Genomic DNA, 22,788 nt, shown 5'->3' with positions numbered 1-22,788 from the left:
AGGATCAGGCAACAGAACTGGGAAGCAGCAGGTGAGGCTGAGTGAGGATATCAGGAGGTCAGGATTAGAAGGCAGGAAAACACCATACCAGCAGTCCAGGGCAGGGTGAAGCCCAGCTGTATGGACAACTTCTTATTCCCTCCTCTGGCTTCCTCCTCTAGGGTCTGCGGGCCAGTTAGGAGCCTTGGAGCTCTCCCAATCAGGGGCGGGGCTTGTGCCTCAGTTGGGCTTCATTGACCCTTGTCCCAGCTGCTGTTTGTGAGCTTCCAGGTGGAGTATTGGTGGCTCCCAGGCCCCCCACGGACTTGGATTTGAGATCTGCAGGGCCTGATAGATAAGAAGGTAGAAATCCTAACATTCACTGCTCATTTTTTTTAGTACTGTAATTTCAAAAAGAAAGTATGACATGTCCAAACTGTGTTCATTCCATACAATCTGCCTGAGAAAAATCCTCCGTATCTTTTGGCCCAGAACAATCTCAAACCAAGATCTATTGACACAGTGCAGCCAAGAGGATATGAGCACCATCATTGCCCAGGAGGCGTTGGAGATGGATCGGTCATGTGCTTCGGATGGAAACTGATTCCATCACCAGAGTAGCAATAAGATGGACACTCGAAGGCAAGCGAAAACGAGGCCACCCGAAAACAACATAGCGAAGAGCTGTGGAAGCTGAGCTAAAAAATCTGGGGCTCCCTGAGGAACCATTGAAAGACTTGCCAGAAACAGACAGGAGTGGAGGAACTCCGTCACTGCCCTAAACACCAGAGGCGTAATAGGAACATGATGATGAATTTCAGTCATCTTCTGCTGAAGGTTGCAGTCTGACTATTTTAGTGAGTAAGGATATATAGGAATTCTTTCATGATATATTCCTCCTTCTGAGTCACTGGATAACTAGATGTTTCAGACAGGCAATATTAAGCCTCTTATGTAGCCTGAATTCCTGAGATGGACGAAGTATTTTTTTTCCTGCTCTGATGCTTACTTTTTGGAGCATGTACCATTTATAACAGATCTCCTCCTCTCCTGGGTCTGTGCTTCTAGTAGGAAGCTTCTTGGAAGGGCAGTCCTATAGCAAAAGTTCTAAAGTATTTGACTTCAGCAGGAAGGATAGTGTGCTTCCCTTGTGTGAAACCATTTCCGTCCCTACTGCCTGTATATACGAGTTCTTCTCTTCCTGCTGGTGGTAGTAGAGCTCCCTAGAGATCACTTTGCTGTTCTCAGCAATTTGCTTTTATAAACTTATTTATTTCATAGCATGCCTTTCTTCAAAAAGTCACTATAATCTCTCTATTGCCTCTTACTTCTAAAACATCTGAACAGGATCTGTTTATTATATGTTGTTTCTGAATATTTGGTCATATAACAGCCTGGAAAAGGCATGTTACAACCTGACAGGCCTCAGTAGGTGGGAGTGAAGTGACAGCCAGAGACATTGTGCCCAGTGGAAGATGGGATGAGCCCAATCTGTGATAGCCAAGCCAGGGGCCATACCCACAGTGCTCTCTAGATTTAGGAACCTAGAACCAGACTTGTTTAAAGGATTTGTGTTAGGGAAGCAAAACAAAGGCTTTCGTGATGAGGAGGCAGGATTCTGAGCCCACTGTAACTGATGAAAAAATGACACAATTAAAATGACTGTAAGCCGGCACATGTACTGTACTTCATAAATTATGAAAATTGGATAGCAAAGTAGCAGTAATTTAACAAAATACAAGTGGTTTTCTAAACACTTGAAAGGCTCTCTGTTTTAAATTAATGATATATATATATATATAGACACTGACCAAAATCCTTTTGTTTAAGTATAAGTTAATAATTACTTTAAAGATTTTAAAGAGTATGTCAGGTTAAGATTTTATGTCATTAAACTGTTCCCTTAGTTTGTTAAAGTTTTGCTTTTTAAGAGTGGGGGATAAATATTTTAAGCACTGATGTGTTAAATATTAAAGCTGGAAAACATAATTGCCAATTATGAAATATGGGCAACTTAACTGAGTGATTACTTTTCACAAAAGTACCAGGAAAACAAAGATGATTCAATTATGTGAGGAATCAGAGTGCATATGTGAAGCAAAGGTAGAACTAGTTGTCTGCTTAATTGTGCATCCGTAAATGGAAACTGTTCAGTTTCATTTACATAACACTTGTTGATTAATTAGTGCCAAATAATTTAATGGTTTAAACAAAATAACAAAAAAACAAAACACGTTGCACTGGCATGGTCTACATGGTTTGTCTTTAAAGTATTCAAGTGTTTTCTTGCATTTCAGGGGCTTTGTATAAATATCAGTGCCCCTGTGAATGGAAGGAAGCTGTGTGTGTGTGTGTGTGTGTGTGTGTTGTGCGCGCACTCAAACATCTATAACCCAAGCACTTAAACAAATAGAGTTTAGGACTTCATAAATCTTAAACATCCCACATAATGAACGAGATGCCAATCTACCTGCCTTTCTTCCTGTTTTTTGAATCCCTTTAATTGTATTTCAAGTGGCTGAAAAGAACTGGGGATGGTTACACTGGAAATCCCTTTGTGGTGAATATTCAGCTGCATCATAGTATGCAAGTCATCATTTCTGTACTCTGAATGGTTCTGGCACACTCCCAATATGTTCCCAACAACATTAATTTACAGAAGAGATATACTTGGAGCACATTAGTACAGATGAGTAACTTGTCTTTAGTAGTTATTTCATAAGTCATCCTTTCTGTGAAAAGTTAAGGTAGAACCTCTCAAGGGAGAAGAAAAGGAGTACTTGTGGCAAGTGCCACAAGTACTCCTTTTCTTTTTGCAGATACAGACTAACACGCCTGCTACTCTGAAACCTGTCAAGGGAGAAGATAATTCTAACCTGTGCTATATTGTTTCAAACAGGTGAAGTACCACCTATGAGATGGATAGTAAATTTTGACAGAGATCTTCTCGATGGTCTGGTGTTGGCAGCACAGGTGGCAGCTTATTGCCCATATTTGGTAAGAACTTTTTTCATATCTTTTTATTTTAAAAAAACGTTGTCAGTTTTATAACTGGACGAGCATTAATCTAAGTATTTATTACTACTGTGGTTATCCACTTTCACTTTGGAACTTTCAGATTTCAGGAACTTTAAAAGATGAAGCCATATATAGTAAGTCTTGAATTATTATTTCAGTGATACTCTTTTCTTGAGTATGCACTTAAGATGGAATATTTAGTTCAGGGTGTATATGAACATTCATGTAATAATGAGAAGATGAAAAAATATATATATACTTAGTTTTCTCCAGTGCAATACAATGAGTTTGATTTTATCATCCATACAGATTTCAACTCACTTTGTGAATATGTATACTAATCCGGGAACTCCTGAACAATGTTTGCACAATTGCTTGATACTCGTGAATGCTTTTCATGCTGTAAGCCTTGATATAGGTGTACAGGTAAATGGTTTTCTATCCCATTCACATTTTGAATACTTTTTGTTATTTTACTATTAATAATATCTTGCATATCATTTGGGTGAGAATGAGATGAAGTGAACTTTTTGTGATGCACTGTTAAAATGTAGAAACTGAAATATTGCTTCATATAAAACTACTGCATTTTCCACACACACACACACACACACACACACACACACACACACACACAATTAGACTATAATTCCATTGAGGGAGCTGACCTCATAAACCACAAAATTTGAAGTTTGAGTGGTTTATTAATATTATTGAAGTTCCAAGAATAAATTATAGAAAAAATTGTTTGCATCCAGGAACATTGGTCATAGAATCATAGACTTTAAGGTCAGAAGGGACCATTATGATCGTCTAGTCTGACCTCCTGCACAACACAGGCACCAACTCCTGTAAAACCCCTAACTTATGTCTGAGCTATGAAGTCCTCAAATCATGGTTTAAAGACTTCAAGGTGCAGAGAATCCTCCAGAAAGTGATCCGTGCCCCACACTGCAGAGGAAGGCGAAAACCCCCCAGGGCCTCTGCCAATCTGCCTTGGGGGAAAATTCCTTCCCGACCCCAAATATGGCGGTCAGCTAAATCCTGAGCATATGGGCAAGATTCACCAGTCAGACACCCAGGAAAGAATTCTCTGTAGTAACTCAGATCCCACCCCATCTAACATCCCATCACAGGCCATTGGGCATATCTACCGCTAATAGTCGAAGATCAATTAATTGCTAAAATTAGGCTATCCCATCATATCATCTCCTCCATAAACTTATCAAGCTTTGTCTTGAAGCCCGATATGTCTTTTGCCCCCACTGCTTCCCTTGGAAGGCTGTTCCAGAACTTCACTTCTCTGATGGTTAGAAACCTTCATCTAATTTCAAGTCTAAACTTCCCCATGGCCAGTTTATATCCATTTGTTCTTGTGTCCACATTGGTACTGAGCTTAAATAATTCTTCTCCTTCCGTGGTATTTATCCCTCTGATATATTTATAGAGAGCAATCATATCTCCTCTCAGCCTTCTTTTAGTTAGGCTAAACAAGCCAAGCTCCTTGAGTCTCCTTTCATAAGATAGGTTTTCCATTCCTCGGATCATCCTAGTAGCCCTTCTCTGTATTTGTTCCAGTTTGAATTCATCCTTCTTAAAAGTGGGAGACCAGAACTGCACACAATATTCCAGATGAGGTCTCACCAGTGCCTTGTATAACGGTACTAACACCTCCTTATCTCTACTTGAAATACCATTCCTGTTGCATCCCAAGACTGCATTAGCTTTTTTCACAGCCATATCACGATGGCGGCTCATAGTCATCCTGTGATCAACCAATACTCCGAGGTCCTCCTCCTCCTCTGTTACTTCCAAGTAAGGTGTCCCCAGTTTATAACTGAAATTCTTGTTATTAATCCCTAAATGCATGACCTTGCACTTTTTACTATTAAATTTCATCCTATTACTATCACTCCAGTTTACAAGGTCATTCACATCTTCCTGTATGATATTCCGGTCCTTCTCTGTATTGGCAATACCTCCCAGCTTTGTGTCATCTGAAAACTTTATTAGCACATTCCTGCTTTTTATACTGTAAAATTTTCAGACATGCTAAAATTTACTTTTTCAATGGGGCTTTGACTTCTAAATCACTTAGTAACTTTTGAAAACGTTGCATGTAGACCATATTTACAGGTTGGGGGACTGTATCCTGTAAAGCAATGACTCTGAAATGGATTTAGAAGTCATTATAAATAGCTAGCTGAATATGAGCTCCCATTACAATTTTCTAGCTGCTTGTTTCTCATCTAGTGGGTTACACAGCCCTTTGGGGGTCACACAAGGCAAGCAGGGGGGCGTCCGTGGCACTGGACATTTTTTTACAATCTAAAGCAATTAAAATCTTGCTCCCTTACTCCCCACACGTCCTTATTCTTTGTTAGTCTTTCAAAAAACGTGCACGAATAACACACAGATTTATCATTGTTATCCTGGATACATTTTTACTTTTACAGTAAATAGAAAAGGATAATGAAAATTATTGACTTTGTATAAGAGGCCATTGACCTGAAAAGTTTATGTAACGCTTCTCTAGTTGAAAGGGGTAATGTGGTTATTAGGTGTATAAATAAAGGCGTATCAAGTAGGGGTAGGATTTATGGGATGAAATTCTAAGGTTGACATTAAACAGGAGGGCAAACTATGATTGTAATGGTCCCTTCCAGCTTCAAAATCTGGGAATCTATTCTGTGCTTGGGTTGGGATATTGTGTGTGCAAAACTTCTTTCAGTTTGAAAGATTTTAGGGGTTTTTAGGGCGATTTCTTGTTACTGCTGGGAGTGGTAAAATTTTCAATCTGGAAAAAATTGAAGTGTGACGTGTGTGTACGCACGTTTGCATCTACACGTACAACTTTGGACTATACTTTTGGATTCAGAAATTATTCCTAAGACTTCACCATCCTATGGTTTGAGACTACATACATCTTGTAAAACAAGTGACTTTACCACCATTAACTTCCCATCATCAGCTTTAAAAAAAAAACAGCCTGAAGATGTCCATAATCATGGGCTGCAGCTAGCTAAAATTTGGGGAAAATACTGTATTTGTACCTTTTGGTGGTGGGGTATTAGTTTTATAACTGATCTCATACAGCATATCTCTGGTGTGAAATGTGAAATTCACCACAGTAACATTTGCTCTTTTCATATTTCAAATATTGCCACCCCATGTACAATTTAAAAGATATTTTGGATTTGGGGACAGTGGGGAGGTGGACCTGTTCTGATTCCATTTTTGAAAAAGTTCTTAATTCTTGCTTTACTGAGTGAAGTTTGCATTTCCTTTCTCCTCCCTACTAAGCATTAAAGTTCATTGTCCTGAACACATGGGAAGAAAGACAAGATACCAGGGATGTGTTTTAACTAGGTTACAACTTTATTAACTCATCTGGAAACTATCTGGCAATAATTGGTATAGTGCAGATCATCTTTCCTTCTGTAATCTGTTCAACCTTGTGGAGGGCTGCTGTCAGCCCCCACCTTTGCATAGCTGGTCACACCCCGTTGCTGGGACCCCACTGCCCTCTCCTCATATCAAGGTTAAGGGGTTGCAGAAAGGGGGTTGTCTTCGAGCTGTACCTGATATCAGGAGCCACAGCCCCATTCCCAGGTTCTTAGGGGATGCCTTTCCCTAAATCCACTGCCAGTTACAATTTACCAGGAAACCAGAACTCTATCAAATGAATACCTGCGCTGGACACCTGCCAGCAAGAGGTGCCAGCCATTAACTTGGCTGTCTTGGCTGCCCAGCTGGGTTCCCAGATGGTTAACAATTCCCTTCCTGACATGAGACAAAAATATATATGCTCCCTCATGTGGGTAATCGCCAATCCACCCCACTAGCACGCAAATTTAACCACCTCCTGAATCATGCACCTTCTGACCTTGTCCACCCTTGGAGGCCCAGTGGCTGCTCACTGCAACATTTCAGACCAATTTCCATTACCCCTGGGATCTGCTTTAAATCTCCATGCTGTCATGATTAAATCAACCACTTTATGAAATTTCAAATTATTCTCACCCAGGTGTATATTAATCATTTCAGATGGCTGCTTCCTGGCTGCCAGAGTGTAAGAGGGACATCAGCTGTTCCCCTAGCATGCCCCTTTCCTTGTCAACTCAGAATCACCTCACCTCTGAAGCCTTGCTGTGAACTACCAGCGAAACTGGTTGCCTGCCTATGGGGCCAGTACATAATACTGTGCCCATTCATCCAAATACTTGCTCTTATGCCCTGTTGCCTTGCTCCTGAAAAATGTCAAAAACAAAAAAAAAATTGGCACATTCACATTGTTGGTCTCTAGTTTCAACCAGGGGGCCTCACATATGTCCTGTATTCATTCAAATGCCATCGAACAATTGTCTGTGTCCCTTGAGCCCCCATTCCTAGTTGTGCTGCAGATGTCACCACCTAAATCCTGAAAGGAATGTTTTGAAAGAATGGGATCCAATTTTGCTAGAAGGGAAGCCTGGCAGTATAAGCCCTTTTAAAAGACTGCCACAAACTTGAATTTTTGAGGTAGTTCCTATCAACATGAAGAAAGAGTGGCCATCACCAGTCAGCCTCAGCCCTATATAAGTTCTTAAAGGTACAAATGAGCATGTCCCTGCCTCCCCACCCTCATGCAGTACTGTGGACTCACCATGCCATCCCTGGTCTGTCTTTGGCATTCTCAGGGTCAAGATGACTGTTTGCTCACCCAAGCTGTAAATCCCTAAACTCCAAATCCCTGTTTGAGGTATCCATTGCTGACCCAGACACCAAATCGCTGACTTTGAATGCTCCAAAAATGCAAATGGGAAAACTGCCTTGAACAAAGATGTCTCCTGGCCGCATCAACGTACGCAGTGAAGAACTCCCTCCAGTTTCCGAAGAATCTCAATAGTGATGCTTCATTGGGGATCTTCCCTGGGGTTTGTGGAATATGACCACTCATTTAATAGCCTCCTAATTAAAAACCCACCACAAAGATCTGGATAACATGACAGTTTGCTACAAAATATGGTGCCTGATGATGCCAACCGGTAGTGTACCAGTGACACGACACGCTGATGTGGTCTTCAGGAATTGGCTAAATCTTACACAGGCCCACTCTAGCCTGAATTTAAGTAAATTCTGTAAAACACGCAGCATTAGCCCTAAATGTTCATAGTGCTACTAATCACTGCACTAATCCAAGAGAAGTCATGAGGCAAAGTTCCAAAGAGCCTGCAGTATTTGTTTGGGTTCCTTGTTGGCACCTGGTGCCAAGTTTTGAAATCTCTCCACTTGTAATAGAGACAAAGCATCCACTATGTCGTTATTAATCCCAGGGACACTTTTAGCAACAAAATAGATATATAAATTAAAACACTGCAATGAAAATGTCCTAACCAACCTCATAACCCTGAGTGATTTGCAGGGCTGGCTATTAACATGTATCATTGCCAGGTTGTCACTCTAGATCTCACTCTTTTTTTCAGTTCATAAACTCCATCCCCCAAATTGTCACTGGTATGAAAATAGGGGGAAAAAATCCAAGAATGTGATTTCATTAACTATCCCACTTTGTATCCAGTCAGTGGACCATATCCCTGAGCACACCACCTGTGATGGTGGAAATCCTGAAATCCAGTGCCCCCTGTTGCATCTGACTGAACTTTGAGGACTGCCTTTAGCAATGAATCCTGTTTCCAAAAATAAGCTCCATTAAAGTGAGTTAGAAAACGATGCCATGCCCAGGAATCCTCCTGTATTTCTTTGGTCACTCTTATAAAATGATTCGGCCTTGTTATCTCTAAGCATGCAGAACTTATGTGATTGATCGAGAGGGCCAGCATAACCAAGAAGGTTACTTTGCAAAACTGCAGGCTGTTATTGTTCATCTTAATTTAGCCATGACTCAGTGTGCAAAATTAAGATAACCAAGTTTATTCACATGGAGTCTGGAGATACCACTCTCTGTATCTAACTCTATTCCTAAACAGGTCAGCTTGGTGTAGGACCCTCTGTTTTTCTTCTGTCGGGAGTAATCCCAGGTCAAGGTAATGTGTACCACCTATTGCAAGCCTGACTCCTGTACCAAAGCCCAGTCCATCACCATGCTGAACTTTTTAAATGCTGAGCATGACATTGAGTGTCCCATTGGCATGGCCTTGTCAAAATGAAATTGACTTTAAGAAGGAAAAAATCCCTGAGGATATAGTGGTAGCAGCCAAAATTCCTACTTAGAGTCATTTCACTAACGTTGCTCTGGAGCCACAAGCCCTCACAATGTTCACAGCAGTGTCAAAGGGAGAGTAGGAAAAAATGGTCAAGAGTCTAAAATATGGGATACCTAAAGATTAGGTTGGCTGGAAAACAAGAATTGTATTTTGCAAGAAAAGGTTTTGTCATTTGTTTTCATTCCACATCAGACCCAAACTAACACCTTTCAAAAATATTTTGCAAAAAGACATCCATCCCAGCATAATGGATAGGCCACCGATTAGGGCACTTACCTTGGATGTGAGATACCTAAATTCAAGCAGGAGTTGCTTGGCAGAGAGCTGAGTTTGGAAGAAGAGCAGCAACTACGATCTGCTGAGGAGCTTGGAGGAAAGCTGTTGGTGAAAGCTGACCAAAGCTGGGGACCCCTGGTGAGTGGAAGGCTTTGGTAGTGGCCCCTAGGAAAAGGGAAAGAACCATTTTGGTCAGGGGCAGCTGAGCCCCAAAGCAAGAGGCTTGTGGCACAAGGGTGGATCCTTTGAGCAGGGGTAGGACTCTCAGGCAGGGAAATGTGGAGGAGTAGATACTGAAAGAAGGGGAAACCTTCGGGACAAAGTCATGAGTGAAGGGCTGTGGGAAGAATTGTCACGGTCAGGCAGAGAGGCCTAGAGAGTGGGGCCCTGGATTAGGGGCCAAAGGAACTGAGAACACAGTGTTGATGTTGACCCTGGAGAGTGTGACTTGGTGGTGGTGTCCCAGGAGAGGGGAATCGGAAAAACTCACTGTATGTTTGTTTATTATGGATATTAGAAAATGATTTTATTACAAGGCTGTGTACTGGTGGTCATCATCGTAATCTTTGTCCTTGCCACTTCCCTGTTCAGGGTTGGCATCTTTTATGGCCATCTTCCAAACCTCATGATCATACACCAGAGGCCCTTTACCACCTCATTTTGTTTCCTATCATGGCTTGTTCAACCATTTGACCATCTCAATGTCTTCATTCCCGTGGTGGAGAGCATACTGATTTTCTTTCGTGTGGCTGGCCAAGTCTCAGTTCTGACCATTAAGATGGGTCCAATTACAGTTAAACTCTACTGTTTAACTTGATGGGCATCTTTTTGTCACAGAAAACTGGGGTAATCTCTGACCATTTTCACCATGCAGCCTTATCACAATGCTGTTCCTCATGCAGGAGGGCACCATTGATCCTAGGTATATAAATTCTTTCGCTCTTCTAAGCTGTCTGTTGTGATATTCTTTAGTCTGGATCCTCCTCCCTCAGTTATTATAGCCTCAGTCTGATCAACGTTCTGCTAAGCCCCGCCTACACAAAACTATGTTGCAACTGTACAGAGTTGGTTTACAGGGTCTCTCAATCTTCTGCACATATCACTAACTATAACACTGCTATATGTGAATAAAATATGCCCAGATGTGGGCTTTGTATCAGTCACTGAGACGCTATAGGCTTGTCTTAACAAACATTTAGTTGGCAGGAGACTGAGGTTTGAATCTACCCCTCCCTCACTAGCCTGCCACAGACTCACTGTCCATGTGGACCCTGCTGACATGCATTAACAGTTTCTTAAAGTGCTTTGATCTAGTCCCATTTAAGGACTAGGTTAACTAGCTGTTAATGCACGTGAGCAGGGTCCACATAGACAGACTGCAGCAGTGTGGGGGTCGACTCACATCCCAGCATCCCGTGAACTAAATGTTTGTGTAGACAAGCCCTATGTCACTTTGTGTGGTCCATAAAAAGGGGAAACTGAGGCAGAGACACTTGTTATGCCATGGCCTGCTGCATGAAGGTGCACAAGGTGGGGCTCAGTTTATGACAGTCAGTCTTTCTGTCAATCTCTCCTGTTGTAACTGTATCACTTTGTATAAATAATTAAATATCCATTGGGCCAGAGAGACACTGACCCCACAGTCTGCTGGCTAGGGCCCTTGCCTGGGATGTGAGATTCTATCCTGGACCTGAGAGATGTTCTTACAAAAGTTTTGTACAAACTGATACATTTCCATGAAAAGTTTAGATTCTGACAAATTGGCATTCTCCAGCAAAAAGATATTAAGTGGCCTGCCTGATTTTCAAGAGTACTGAGCACCCAGCAACTGTTCCAATGACTTACTAAAATAAGGCCATTTATTTTTGCACCTAAATATGAATTTAGGAGCCTATTTTTGAGTGCCTGTATTTTTAAATCTTGATCATTTATATTTTACAAAAGTGTACTTGGTCAGTCACATTTTATTTTCCCTTAAGGCTGCGTGCTTAAGCACCCAAAAGTAAGGAAATTCTTAGTAAGCTTTGAAAATGCTATCTTAACTGTTCTTCCTGTTTTTTCTGAAAATTGATATTACATATGCTTTTATCCAATGCTTGAGTACCTCTTTAGTTGGCCCTAATTAAGCTAATTTCCAGCTCCTGGTTCCAAGTTTCCTGCTTACTTTCTAATAGTTTTCCTCTTTTTAGAATGTTATAGTTCCAAGATGGCTATTCTGCTTGGTGTGTCTATTTTTGGGGGGAATCATAGTTGTCTTCTGTGTAATTTAGGAAGCAATTTGGTGCACGCTTGACTTAATTTTGTTATTTAACTCGTAACTAAACATTCCAATAAGTATGGATTACTGTGGTTTCAAATACCATCAGAAGTGGTACAAGAACTTCCCATTCTCGATTGACTTTCAGGCCTGTAGTTTGTAAAGGTTACCAACCTGCCATCTCTGCTCTGTTTTTGATTCCTTAGATCCTTTCCTAAAATTTTTCTCCACCTCATTTTTCATTGTAGTTCTTGGGCATTGGTAATCACTTATCTTCCCCTCCACATTTTCCCTTTCTAGCTCACCTATATAGATTAATGCTTATGTATATCAACATTAGGAATGAAAATTGTTCCAACTTTCTGATATGCCTAATTAATCATAGTTGCCATTTTTTTCTGAAGTCTCCCAAAATTACCCAGTGGAAGTTAATGCTATTTAACTCCTCATGTTATTTAATTTCTAATCCGATATTCACAAAATCCATGCTGGATAACTATGGTGTGATGAAGTATTGTGCTAGTTGGCCTATTTTAGTAATATTCAGGAGATGTAAAATGGGCAGAGTTGTGCCCAGGGATTAGAACAGAGGAGAAAATGAGGAAAAGGCTGATGAAAATGAGAGGGTGCTGAAGAAAGCAGTCATTAGACCATCTGGGAAATTAATATATAGGTGACTTCTCAATTTGTTTTTCTTAGATCACCAAGTTGTTAGTGCTGCTTGCTTTCCTATCTAGTTTTGATATATTCTTCACTAAAACTATTTAAAATTAGGAGGATATTAATTTGTCAACTTATGTCAAGTCCTCTTGCTTTTACCAGGAACTCTGTCAGAATAAATCAAAAACCTCTAAAGGAGATTTTCCTCATATTTAAAGAAACTTTGCAAAGTATACAATTTAAAACATAAATCCATTTGACTTTCATAATAATTATTGTGACATTTGCTAATTACTGAAGAGATTTTTTTTTTAAGTAAGGGTTTGCTCATGTACAGTTGATCTTATTTTTCTGCTGGATGCTGTAGTGAAGTCATAATGATAAATTTGATTTATATTAATTCCCATAGCAACACTTATTGATATTACAAACTTAAGTGTATCATTTTAATGCAAGAAACAAAGATAAAGTTAATCTCCAAAGGAACAAGTTTGTATCCAAGTAAAAGAACTAGAATTAGCTTGTAGCCCATCTTGATCACTTGGGAAGACAAAAGATGATAAGGTTGCCACAAGTAATCTCCTCAGAGATCTTTCCTGTATTAAATGCAAATGAAGGAAGGATAGATGTGTGGAATCATGGGACACTGGATGACTTCGTTGATGCAAACCTGTTTGACAGTTGCCACTCTATCTGTTTGAGTGGAGACCAGCAGATAGAGTGCCGTCAGACTTCAAAATGGCTATTAAAGGGGAGGGAAAAGAAACCTTTCAACTTGCTTAAATACTGCAGTGTGAACTTCCAGCGTATAAGTAAGGCAGATAATGGAATTGGCCTGAAACAAAAGATTACAAATATGCTAAAATGTCTGTACACAAATACGGGGAATGTGTACAATTATCAATAAGAACTAGAAGTACAATTAAAATATTGAAATGATAGGAAATGATTGAGAATAACAGAGAAGCTTCAAACCAGTGACTATGAACCACGTCTTCTGTCTTGGGTCTCCATAGAAGATTCTATGCCAGAGCTGCAGAATGGTGGGAAACCATGATTTTTTTTGAGGCATCTCAGGGTAGGTCAACAGCTGCTCTTTGTGGTATTGTCACCAGTTGATCCTATAGATTTCTTGCTCAGTGTATGCCAGTTGTATCTTACACTAAGGAGTCTATCACACATGTGCCCAACCTGGAAGAAATAGATAAAAATTGAAGCTCACTCAGTGTGAAGTAGTAGAATAATTTACATAGCCTAGTGTGTGTACAGAAAAAATTGCTCTGAGTCCTTTTGAGGAAGTCTTTTACATTTCCACCTTCTTCTCTTCATCTCTGTGTGTGCAGTTGATCTGCCATTTTAACTTGTATGCTTCTGAGGAACACACTAAAAAGAATTATGTTAATGTTTTCACCCAGACACCACAGTAAGAGAGAGAAGAAATATTTAGGAAATAAGTTGTCCAGTGCTGGTCTTCCTTCTGCAATTTGTACCACCTAGGGAAGGGTGCTGACAGCACACCACCACTCCATACCTTTAAACTGGTCCCAGCACCTTTGCTCCCCACCACCCATATAAGGGTTGAGAGTATTTGGAAGAAGAGGTTATCTCTCTGGTGTACCAAACATTAGGAGCCCCATGCTCACCTTTTTTGAGTTGCTGTCTCCTAATCTGCTTCCAGTTTATTAGGAAGCCAGAGCCTCTATTGATCAGTTACATACACTGGGCACCTGTCAAGTTGGGACAATATGAATTTCACAACCTATCCTAATCTCACTGGGTTCCTGGGCTGTTGAGGTGAAGGCAAAAAATCTTCGAGGAAACCGTTCCTTCCCAAGGCCCTATAAGGTGCCAAATGGTGCCCCAGGCAGAGGGAATGTGTATTAGCCCTCCCGTTCAGTGTGTGGGAGCCAGTAGGCTTCCACTGTGCTCTTCTGTTCAGCCAATCATCCACAGAGCCATTCCCACTCCCTTCCTCAAGCCCACAAGGAGGGAAAAGAGAAAAAGTGGTGATGGGGGGAAAGGAGGGCAATCCTTATGGGGCCCAAGAGTTCTCTTCCCCTGTTGCCCCGGACAAAGTCTCCCCACCCCTGAAGCTGTGGGGTGAGGGGCTTTGAGGATATTAAGTAGCATTTGTAACATAAGAATACTGCAAAAAGAAAAGGAGTATTTGTGGCACCTTAGAGACTAACAAATTTATTTGAGCATAAGGTTTTGTGAGCTACTGCTCACTTCATCGGATGTAGCTCACGAAAGCTTATGCTCAAATAAATTTGTTAGTCTCTAAGGTGCCACAAGTACTCCTTTTCTTTTTGCGGATACAGACTAATACGGCTGCTACTCTGAAACCTATAAGAATACTGGTTAACTAGTAACCTCGAAGCAAAGATGAGATTTATTGTAAAATAGATTTGGTTAGTACCCATCACCAAGTGAGTACTTTCTTTGAGTGAGTAATTCTTACTAGAAAAATATCTAAACCCTTAAGTTGAAGTTGGGCAACATATATTTTAAAAGTAGGCTTAAAATAATGTAGGTTCTAAAATTTTTTTTTACCATTGCCTTAGTTTTTTTCCATACCTCAAGGAAATCCCATGCTGTGTTAAATTGGAGAAGGTACAGAATCATTAATAATTAGAATATGAAATAATTTTCAGTACCTGAGTGAAGTTGCTCTGAAGGGCACATGATAAACACCGATAGTCTGTCTACTGAAAATCATATTTTGGTGTCATGCTACTTCAAAGTATTCCATGTATTAGTTTTTGGTGGGTAGCTACTGTGAAAATTTGTCATTTCCCTTTTGGGAACATGTTGATCCACAGCAGAAATAGCCCACATGTCAAACAGGAACTGGAATTTTTTACTCAGAGTTAGCTTTTAATTGTTCTTGCAAAGAACCTCACTCAGAGTTTGAAGTGGAGGCATGTAGAATGTAGGCTACAAGTCTCTTTTTACCTACTATTACTTGTGTAGATGAGGAATCAATTTCAAGAAGTCTTCATTATCATTTTTTACCTGCTTGGATTCAGAATCTTTTAATGATTACTTGGCTGGTTTTTTAAAAATATGTTTAAAAGATATAGGATATAAAATGGCTGAAGCTCTTCATTCAATAGTTTTGGAGGAAATTAACTGAAATAGCAGATATGCTGATGAGATAATGTAATATATAACTTACTGTGAGAGCAGCAATTGTTCCTTTGGGGTAGTGAGTCATTCAGATGGTGACAGATTTCAATAAAGGAGCCACTGTTGATCTTTGTTTATTTGGAATTGTAATAAATATATACATGTGAGAAACCTATCCTGGGCAAAAAGTGAATATTAATTGGCATTTCTAAATGTAACAGATAACAATTTCCTAACTCAGAAAGTGTTGCATCAACATGGGGAATTCCATATTAGGTATTGTTCTAACACATAAAGAAGAATTGATCACAGAACGGAAAATTAATGGTAACTTTGGCACTGGTGATCATGACTTGATCACATTTATAGTGTGCCAACAAACTAAAGCCGAGAGGGATGATATATGTATACTTGATGTTTAAACGGGCTAGTTTCACAAAGCTTAAAACTATGATGAGCCAGATCAACTGTGAAAAAGAATTTAATAAGAAAAAAGTGATAATTGAGAATTGTTTGACCACTTTATTAGATGCCCAGAAACTACAATCGAGAAAGTAGGCCACATGGGTTAAAAAAAGACCTGGGTTAGTGGGGAAGTGGAGGCAGCTATAAAAATATACAACAAATGGAAGAAAGGCAAAGTTGATAGTAATGACTATAAATCAGAAGTTAGAAAATTGATAAGGGAAGCAAAAGAACACAAGAAAAAATCTGTAGCCAGAAGTGTTAAGAACAATAAGGTGTTTAAAAATGATAATAGGAATAATAATACAGAAAAGGCAGACATGTTCAGTAAATATTTCTGTTCTGTGTTGTGGAAAAAACAGATTATGTAGTCATGTCGTATGACAGCACTCTTTCCATATGAATTCCCAAGCAAGACGTATTGCCTAAGCGGGTCTGCTTTGCATTCTCAGAAGCTATCAACCACGTAATTGCCCACAGTTAAGTTACCACACTGCTCCTTCTAAGCAAGCACACTTATTCTTAAGGTAAAAGCATTACAGAAAAAACATATTAAAAAATAAAAGAACCTACATGCATGCTAATAAGCTTACCAGAGATCATCCCAACTCTAAGAAGTGCTCTGGCAGCTGAACAGTCCTTCAGACCCTAGCAAGGGTTTGTTCTGTGGTTACCAATTCATAACCTCCTTGGTTCAGAACAAGCACACTCATGAAAAGTTTTGGTCCGTCCTTTATATAGCCAGAGTCTTTGATCTGGGAATAGGTAATTCAGAGACAAAGGGTTTCTTCTCAGGCTATAGCTTCAAAAAAGGCTGGGTTTTTGCATAAATGGAGGAGCTACACTGGGATATACCCTGCCCTAGAGATTTCCTAGGAAACCTACTTTAAATAGTCCTTAGACGCTCATAACACTTCCCAGGGTTTACTTTAGTCAGGTCTCCCTCCTAGGGACATTACACACAATCTCTCAATAATATATAAACATATGCATTTTTAATGCAATGAACTCCTAAGATACATACACTTAATTTAATAAAAAACAAGGAGTCCGGTGGCACCTTAAAGACTAACAGATTTATTTTGGCATAAGCTTTCATGGGTAAAAAACCCACTTTGTGGATACAGACTAACATGGCTACCCGCTGATACTTAATTTAATAAAGTTAATCCAGGATATTGCAGAAAATAGCCACATCTGTCAAGCATGGGTTTATGAAAAATAGATACTGTTAAAATATATATATTAAGTTAGCTGAGATTACAAGTTTGGTTGATAAATGTACTATCAAACTTCTACAAGGTCTTTGAGTTGGTACACATGACATTTTGATAAAAAACCTAGAAAGATTTAAAATTAACAGAGTACATATTAAATGGATTAAAAGTGGCTAACTGATAGGTCTCAAAATGTAGTTGTAAAAGAGGAATCATCATCGAACAGGTGTGCTTATAGTGGGCTTCTGCAGTGATTGGTTTTTGACCCTATGTTGTTTAACATTTTTTATTAATGACCTGGAAGGAAACATAAAATCATCACTGATAAAGTATGTAGATGACAGGAAAATGAAGGGGGTGGTAAATAAGAGGACAGGCCACTGATTCAGAGGAGTCTGGATTGCCTGGTAAGCTAGACATTAGCAGACAGTATGTATTTTAGTATGGTTAAATGTAAATTTATGTATCTAGCAACAAAGAATGTAGGCCATACTTAACAGAATGGCAGACTCTATCCTGGGAAGCAGTGACTCTGAAAAAGATTTTGGGGTCATGGTGGATAATCAGGTGAACATGATCTGCCAGTGCAACATTTTGGCCAAAATAGCTAAAGCAATCTCTGTATGCGTAAACAGGGGAATCTGCAGCAAGATTAAAGAGGTGGTTTCACCTCTGTATTTGGCATAGATGTAACCACTATTGGAATACTGTGCCCACAATTCAAGAAGGATGTTGATAAATTGGGTTGGGAAAAGAGCCACAAAAATGATTAAAGGATTATACAACAGGCCTTATATAGACTCAAGCAAGTCAATCCGTTTAGCTTAACAAAGAAAAGGTTAAAGGGTGACTCGATTACAGTCTGTACATATTTAAATGGGGAGCAGATATGTAATAGTAGCCTCTTCAGTGTAGCAGAGAAAGTTATAACAGATCCAATAGCTAGAAGTTGAAGCTAGACAAATTCAGACTGGAAATAAGGTGCACATTTTAAAAAGTGAGAATAATTAACCATTGGAACAATTTACTATGGGTTGTGATGGATTCTCCATCACTGACAATTTTAAAGTCAAGATTGAATGTTTTTCTAAAAGATATGCTCTAGGAATTATTTCAGGGAAGCTCTATGGTGTGTGTTACAGAGGAGTTCGACTAGATGATCACAGTGTTTACAACTGCACTGCAGCATGAGCCCAAGTCAGTTGCCCTGAGCTCTGAGACTCACTGCCTGGTGCCCTCCCCCACACTTTTTTTTTTTTTTTTTGCAATGTAGATATACCTAATGGTTCCGCCTGGCTTTGGAATCTGTACATTGAGTTATTTCAATTTTCTGATGACACGAAACTGTTTAGGTTAGTAAACGAGAGCTCTGAAAGACTCTGCAGATGCATCTAAGCAAATTAAAAGAAAATTGTTAACTTAGAAACTAGACAATTTAAAATAGGAGATGAAAATACCTTCTGGTCCCTGAATCCCCCTGCAAATTTTGGAGGATTTGCAATCACATTTTCCTATATTTTAATATTTTTCTCTGCCCTGTTGCTGTATGAAAGAGCCACACAAACCAAAGGGAAAACTGCGTATGCAGTGGAGGCCATGAAACCGTGACTGTACATGCTGTGCTAATGAATCAAGTAGAGAAAAATAGAAATATTTTTCCTCTAACTTTTTCTAGTTATAGTAATCCTAGTTGTTACTTGGAATGTTCATAGCTAAAAACTATCACTCAGAAGTGTGTTTTGTGTAAGGTATGTCCCTTCTCAACTTGGCTTGTTGAACACTGGAGACAATGATCCCAACTTCTCATATATGCTGATGATGTATGAACTTGAGTAAAAGAACCTGTAACAGACTGACAATATCCTGAAGAAACTTTATTGTATTAGGTTAAATCCTATTAAATTAGGGTTAATACCTTAGGGGCCCATTGTGTTAAAAATGTACTAGTATATGTGTTGTTGTGGAATTAGAGATACCTTCTCTTGTAGGAGAGATGTGCTAATATACTTTCTCTGTTATCAGCCCTTTGAGCCCCCCTTATGCCAAAGAGATACCTATGTACTAGTTCTGACTGGATTCTCCAGGGACCAACTGACATTGTATAAATAGCTTGGTTTTAAACTGGCTGAGGGCCTTCTTTCTGGCTCAGCAAATGGGACAGGACCTTTGATCGATGGAGGGCACCAGGCCTTAGGGTAGGGTTGGAAGGAATGGGTCAACTACGGCCCCATAAGACTGCTTGCTAGTTCTGAGTTGAAACTGTGATGAACTTGTGATCACAAGGGAAGGTCTTAGGTTAGGTGTTGAAGGACTGCTCCTGTGAGAGCTCATGTTAGAGGTGGGATGATGTCTGGTAAACACAATGTCTGGCATGTTTTTAGATTTCTTTATTGTGTCTTTACACCAACCCCAATCATGGTACAAAAGTGGTTGAGAAAACTTATTTTCCTTGATAGGCATTGCTACATCATGAGGTCCTCAAGCCAACCCATCAAGATGGTGTGAATCACCTCACTGATATCAGTCTGTGGTGAAAAAGGATCAAAACTTGCAAATATTTCACAGATATGAAAAGTTACTACTAAGCACTGCTAAAAACCTCGGTTTCCCTGTTCAGCTAGTGATTTGATTATAATGAGTCCCAAATTTTATTTTAGAGTTGGGCTGGCACTTTGGATGAAATTCAACATTAATGCTTTATTTAGAAAGCAATGTGGAATAAAACTCAGTGTATAAAACTGTGCACAAGCTGTCAAAATCAGTGTGGGTACAGAGTAATGCACTTTGATATTTATTTTAATGGAGTTTGAGTACTACTGGAAATGAAAATCAATCATATGGTGGATGTGAATCAGAAGACAGTTTAGTATGAACCAAACACATCGCTAACTTGAAGAAATCAGTTTGGCTATTGTCAAGAAAAACGTATCTTTGCACTATAATGTGGTGGTTTGCCCAAATGTTTCTCAAAATATATCCATCTGTGCTCCATTCTTCTCTGCTTTTTCATTTTCTGGAGTACAGCTGTTCAACAGTGTTCATTTTCAGTCTCCTGAAATATACTTGGCTCTTTTAAGGATCAATTCAAATACTTGTGACTGTATATTAAGCAACCATACTATGTGGGTCCTCCTGATTAAAAATTTCACTGTGCTGACCAAAGCCCAGGGGTGTTCCTAAGTGATGAAAATTTAGTTCCATTGCAAAAACTAGATCCAACTTAAGGATTTTTGTACTCTTGTAGCTAACTAGTAAAATATATGAGCATCATGGTGACAAAAAACAAAACAAAATAAGCCCTTCTGATAAATAAATGAAAGGAATCTCCTATTTCATATTCATTTTTAAGACCTATGTGGAGTGTTGTTTATTTCTATTTTTAAATACTTGGGAACCAAGTTAGCATCTAGCTAGAGTAACTAGATGCATTTTTAAAATGCAGTCTTCCCCAAAATAAATATGGCCGCTGCTTATTGTTTTCTTGTTGTATTCAGAAAAGATAACTAAATCTCACTTTGTGAATGACTCTGTCTCCATGCTCTAATACCATAATTTTATGCATTATTCTGGGTGAAACCAGACAATTACTACGCTTTCGAATGAACTCACACAGGAAACCGATAAAAGACAAAAACTCTGTATCACCCGTGGGTGAACACTTCTCACAACCTTTAGGGGTGACCTATCAATCCTGATCCTTAAAGGAAATCTGCACAACACATTCAAAAGTGCCTGGGAGGTTAAATTCATTACTCAACTAGACATCAGAAATCATGGACTGAACAGATACAGTGGACTTATGGTTTATTGCAACAATCTGTAACTCACTAACCCTCTCTTTTTGTTTTATGACTGCAGAGGTGTAATAGGCCACTCTACCTTGAATGGTCCTTTAGAATATGTGCTCACTAGTTTTGCTAAACAATCTGGTCCATCTTGTATTTAGCCTTTCCCAGACCTGAGGAAGAGCTCTGTGCAAACTCGAAAGCTTGTCTCTGTCACCAACTGAAGTTGATCCAGTAAAAGATATTACCTCACCCACCTAATAGTACCACAAGTAGGATCAGCAAAGGGACTAGAGTTAGGGTCCCCTTAATCTACGAGGAACTTTTCTGTGAGGGACCTTCAGTTTAGGAACCTGTCCCCTGTTCTTACTCTGAAATATACCAAGTTAGTGACATTCAGGGTATGTTGAAAGGCTTATCTATTAATTTAGATTTGGCGAAAGTAGGAATTTGTGGGAGTGATTATTTTATCATGGGGAGAAGTTGTCTTTTGGAGGTCGGGGGCTGTGTTGACTTGGGTTTGCCAGTGGATTAGCTGCTGGCATATACCATTATTTATGTTGCCATATGATTTGTTGCCATTAAAGTCATGGCAAAAATGCCTACAGTGTGACCGAGGCATCTTCTTTGTACATATTTAGGTATCAAAATACTTAGAGTATGATTAAGAATAACAGAGATTGATTGTTAGTTCCATGCAACTCCTGTTTTCCCTTCAATACACAAAGCAAGGAGAATTTTTTCATTATTTTAAACTGAATTTTATTTCATTAATTTAACATTTTTCTCTTAAAGCTGAGTAGACACATTCAAGTCTCCCTTGATGTATGTATTTTTAAATAAGGATGTAATGGAGTGTTATCGGCCCACCTTTTCCCCTTTTCCGCAGGTAATGTTTGTTTTTGTTTAAATGAATAAAAAATAATTAATTTTTAAAAAATATATTGCCAGGGCAAGCTTACTTTTTCTTCTTGTTGAGTCATTTACACATTTAGGACTCAGCAAAAAAACAAAACAAAGCTGTTTTATAATACTCTTCTGTGTTCTCAGTAAAAATATCCTACCAAGGAAAAGTTGTTTTATTAAATACTTGTTTGCATATTCCCTGGAAAAGGTGAGCTGCACAGTTTGATGAACACTTGCTTTGGTGCATAGAATTTTTTTTCTTTTTGTAATACAAATGCACTTAAATACCACTTGTAATACCTCTGGCAGGTGAGCAGTCTTCTACCAAAGTCTTCCGACAGCAGTTTCATCATAATATAGAGAACATGGAACCTGCAGGTCATTCATAACCATCTTTAAGCTCTACAATCTGCCCTTAATGGAACTACAATGACATATACTACATTCAGTTAAAATATTGTCTGAATAATGTACAGATCAGGATTATAATAATGTCTCCTGTTGCTCATCCATTCTACTCTGGCTTACAGTTCCAAATTCACCAGCAAAACGGATACAATTACATCACTCGGAGGAGGAGGCTGGATGCGGGAGGTACGGTGTCTGGGGGCAGGCTAGACAAAGTGTGTGCATCCTTTGAGTAGCTTGGAGCAGGGATTCCCTTTGTGACAGTTGCAGTGGCAGGATCAGAGGATCTGCTGCTGTGTCATTCCTCTGTTCTTCCGCCCCTAGTGGGGTAGACATTAGAGGCATACAGGGCTTTTTCTGCCATGGAAGAGCGCTGCTTCTGGGTCTTGGTGAGAGAATGACCTTTTAATACCACTAAGACTCTTCTCAGTACCTAATCAAGCCACTCAGGATGGGCCTTGAGCTGAAGCGTTAGTATATCT

The 22,788-nt window shown here is 39.4% G+C and overlaps 1 protein-coding gene across 1 annotated transcript in view; it reads left to right on the top strand.

Moving 5' to 3' along the window:
- CFAP47 (cilia and flagella associated protein 47) overlaps window positions 1–22,788 on the top strand; it is a 642,446-nt gene that overhangs the window by 189,630 nt on the left and 430,028 nt on the right. Inside the window, exons 34-35 of the mRNA XM_037902107.2 lie at window positions 2,879–2,976; window positions 3,307–3,423. Of these exons, the coding sequence (XP_037758035.1) occupies window positions 2,879–2,976; window positions 3,307–3,423 (215 nt within the window). The remainder of the gene's footprint in view (window positions 1–2,878; window positions 2,977–3,306; window positions 3,424–22,788) is intronic.

Source organism: Chelonia mydas, chromosome 1 (assembly GCF_015237465.2).
Source record: "Chelonia mydas isolate rCheMyd1 chromosome 1, rCheMyd1.pri.v2, whole genome shotgun sequence".
Taxonomy (NCBI): Eukaryota; Metazoa; Chordata; order Testudines; family Cheloniidae; genus Chelonia; species Chelonia mydas.
The sequence above is the reverse complement of the archived record's forward strand: the minus strand, read 5'-3'. Positions and strand labels throughout refer to the sequence as shown.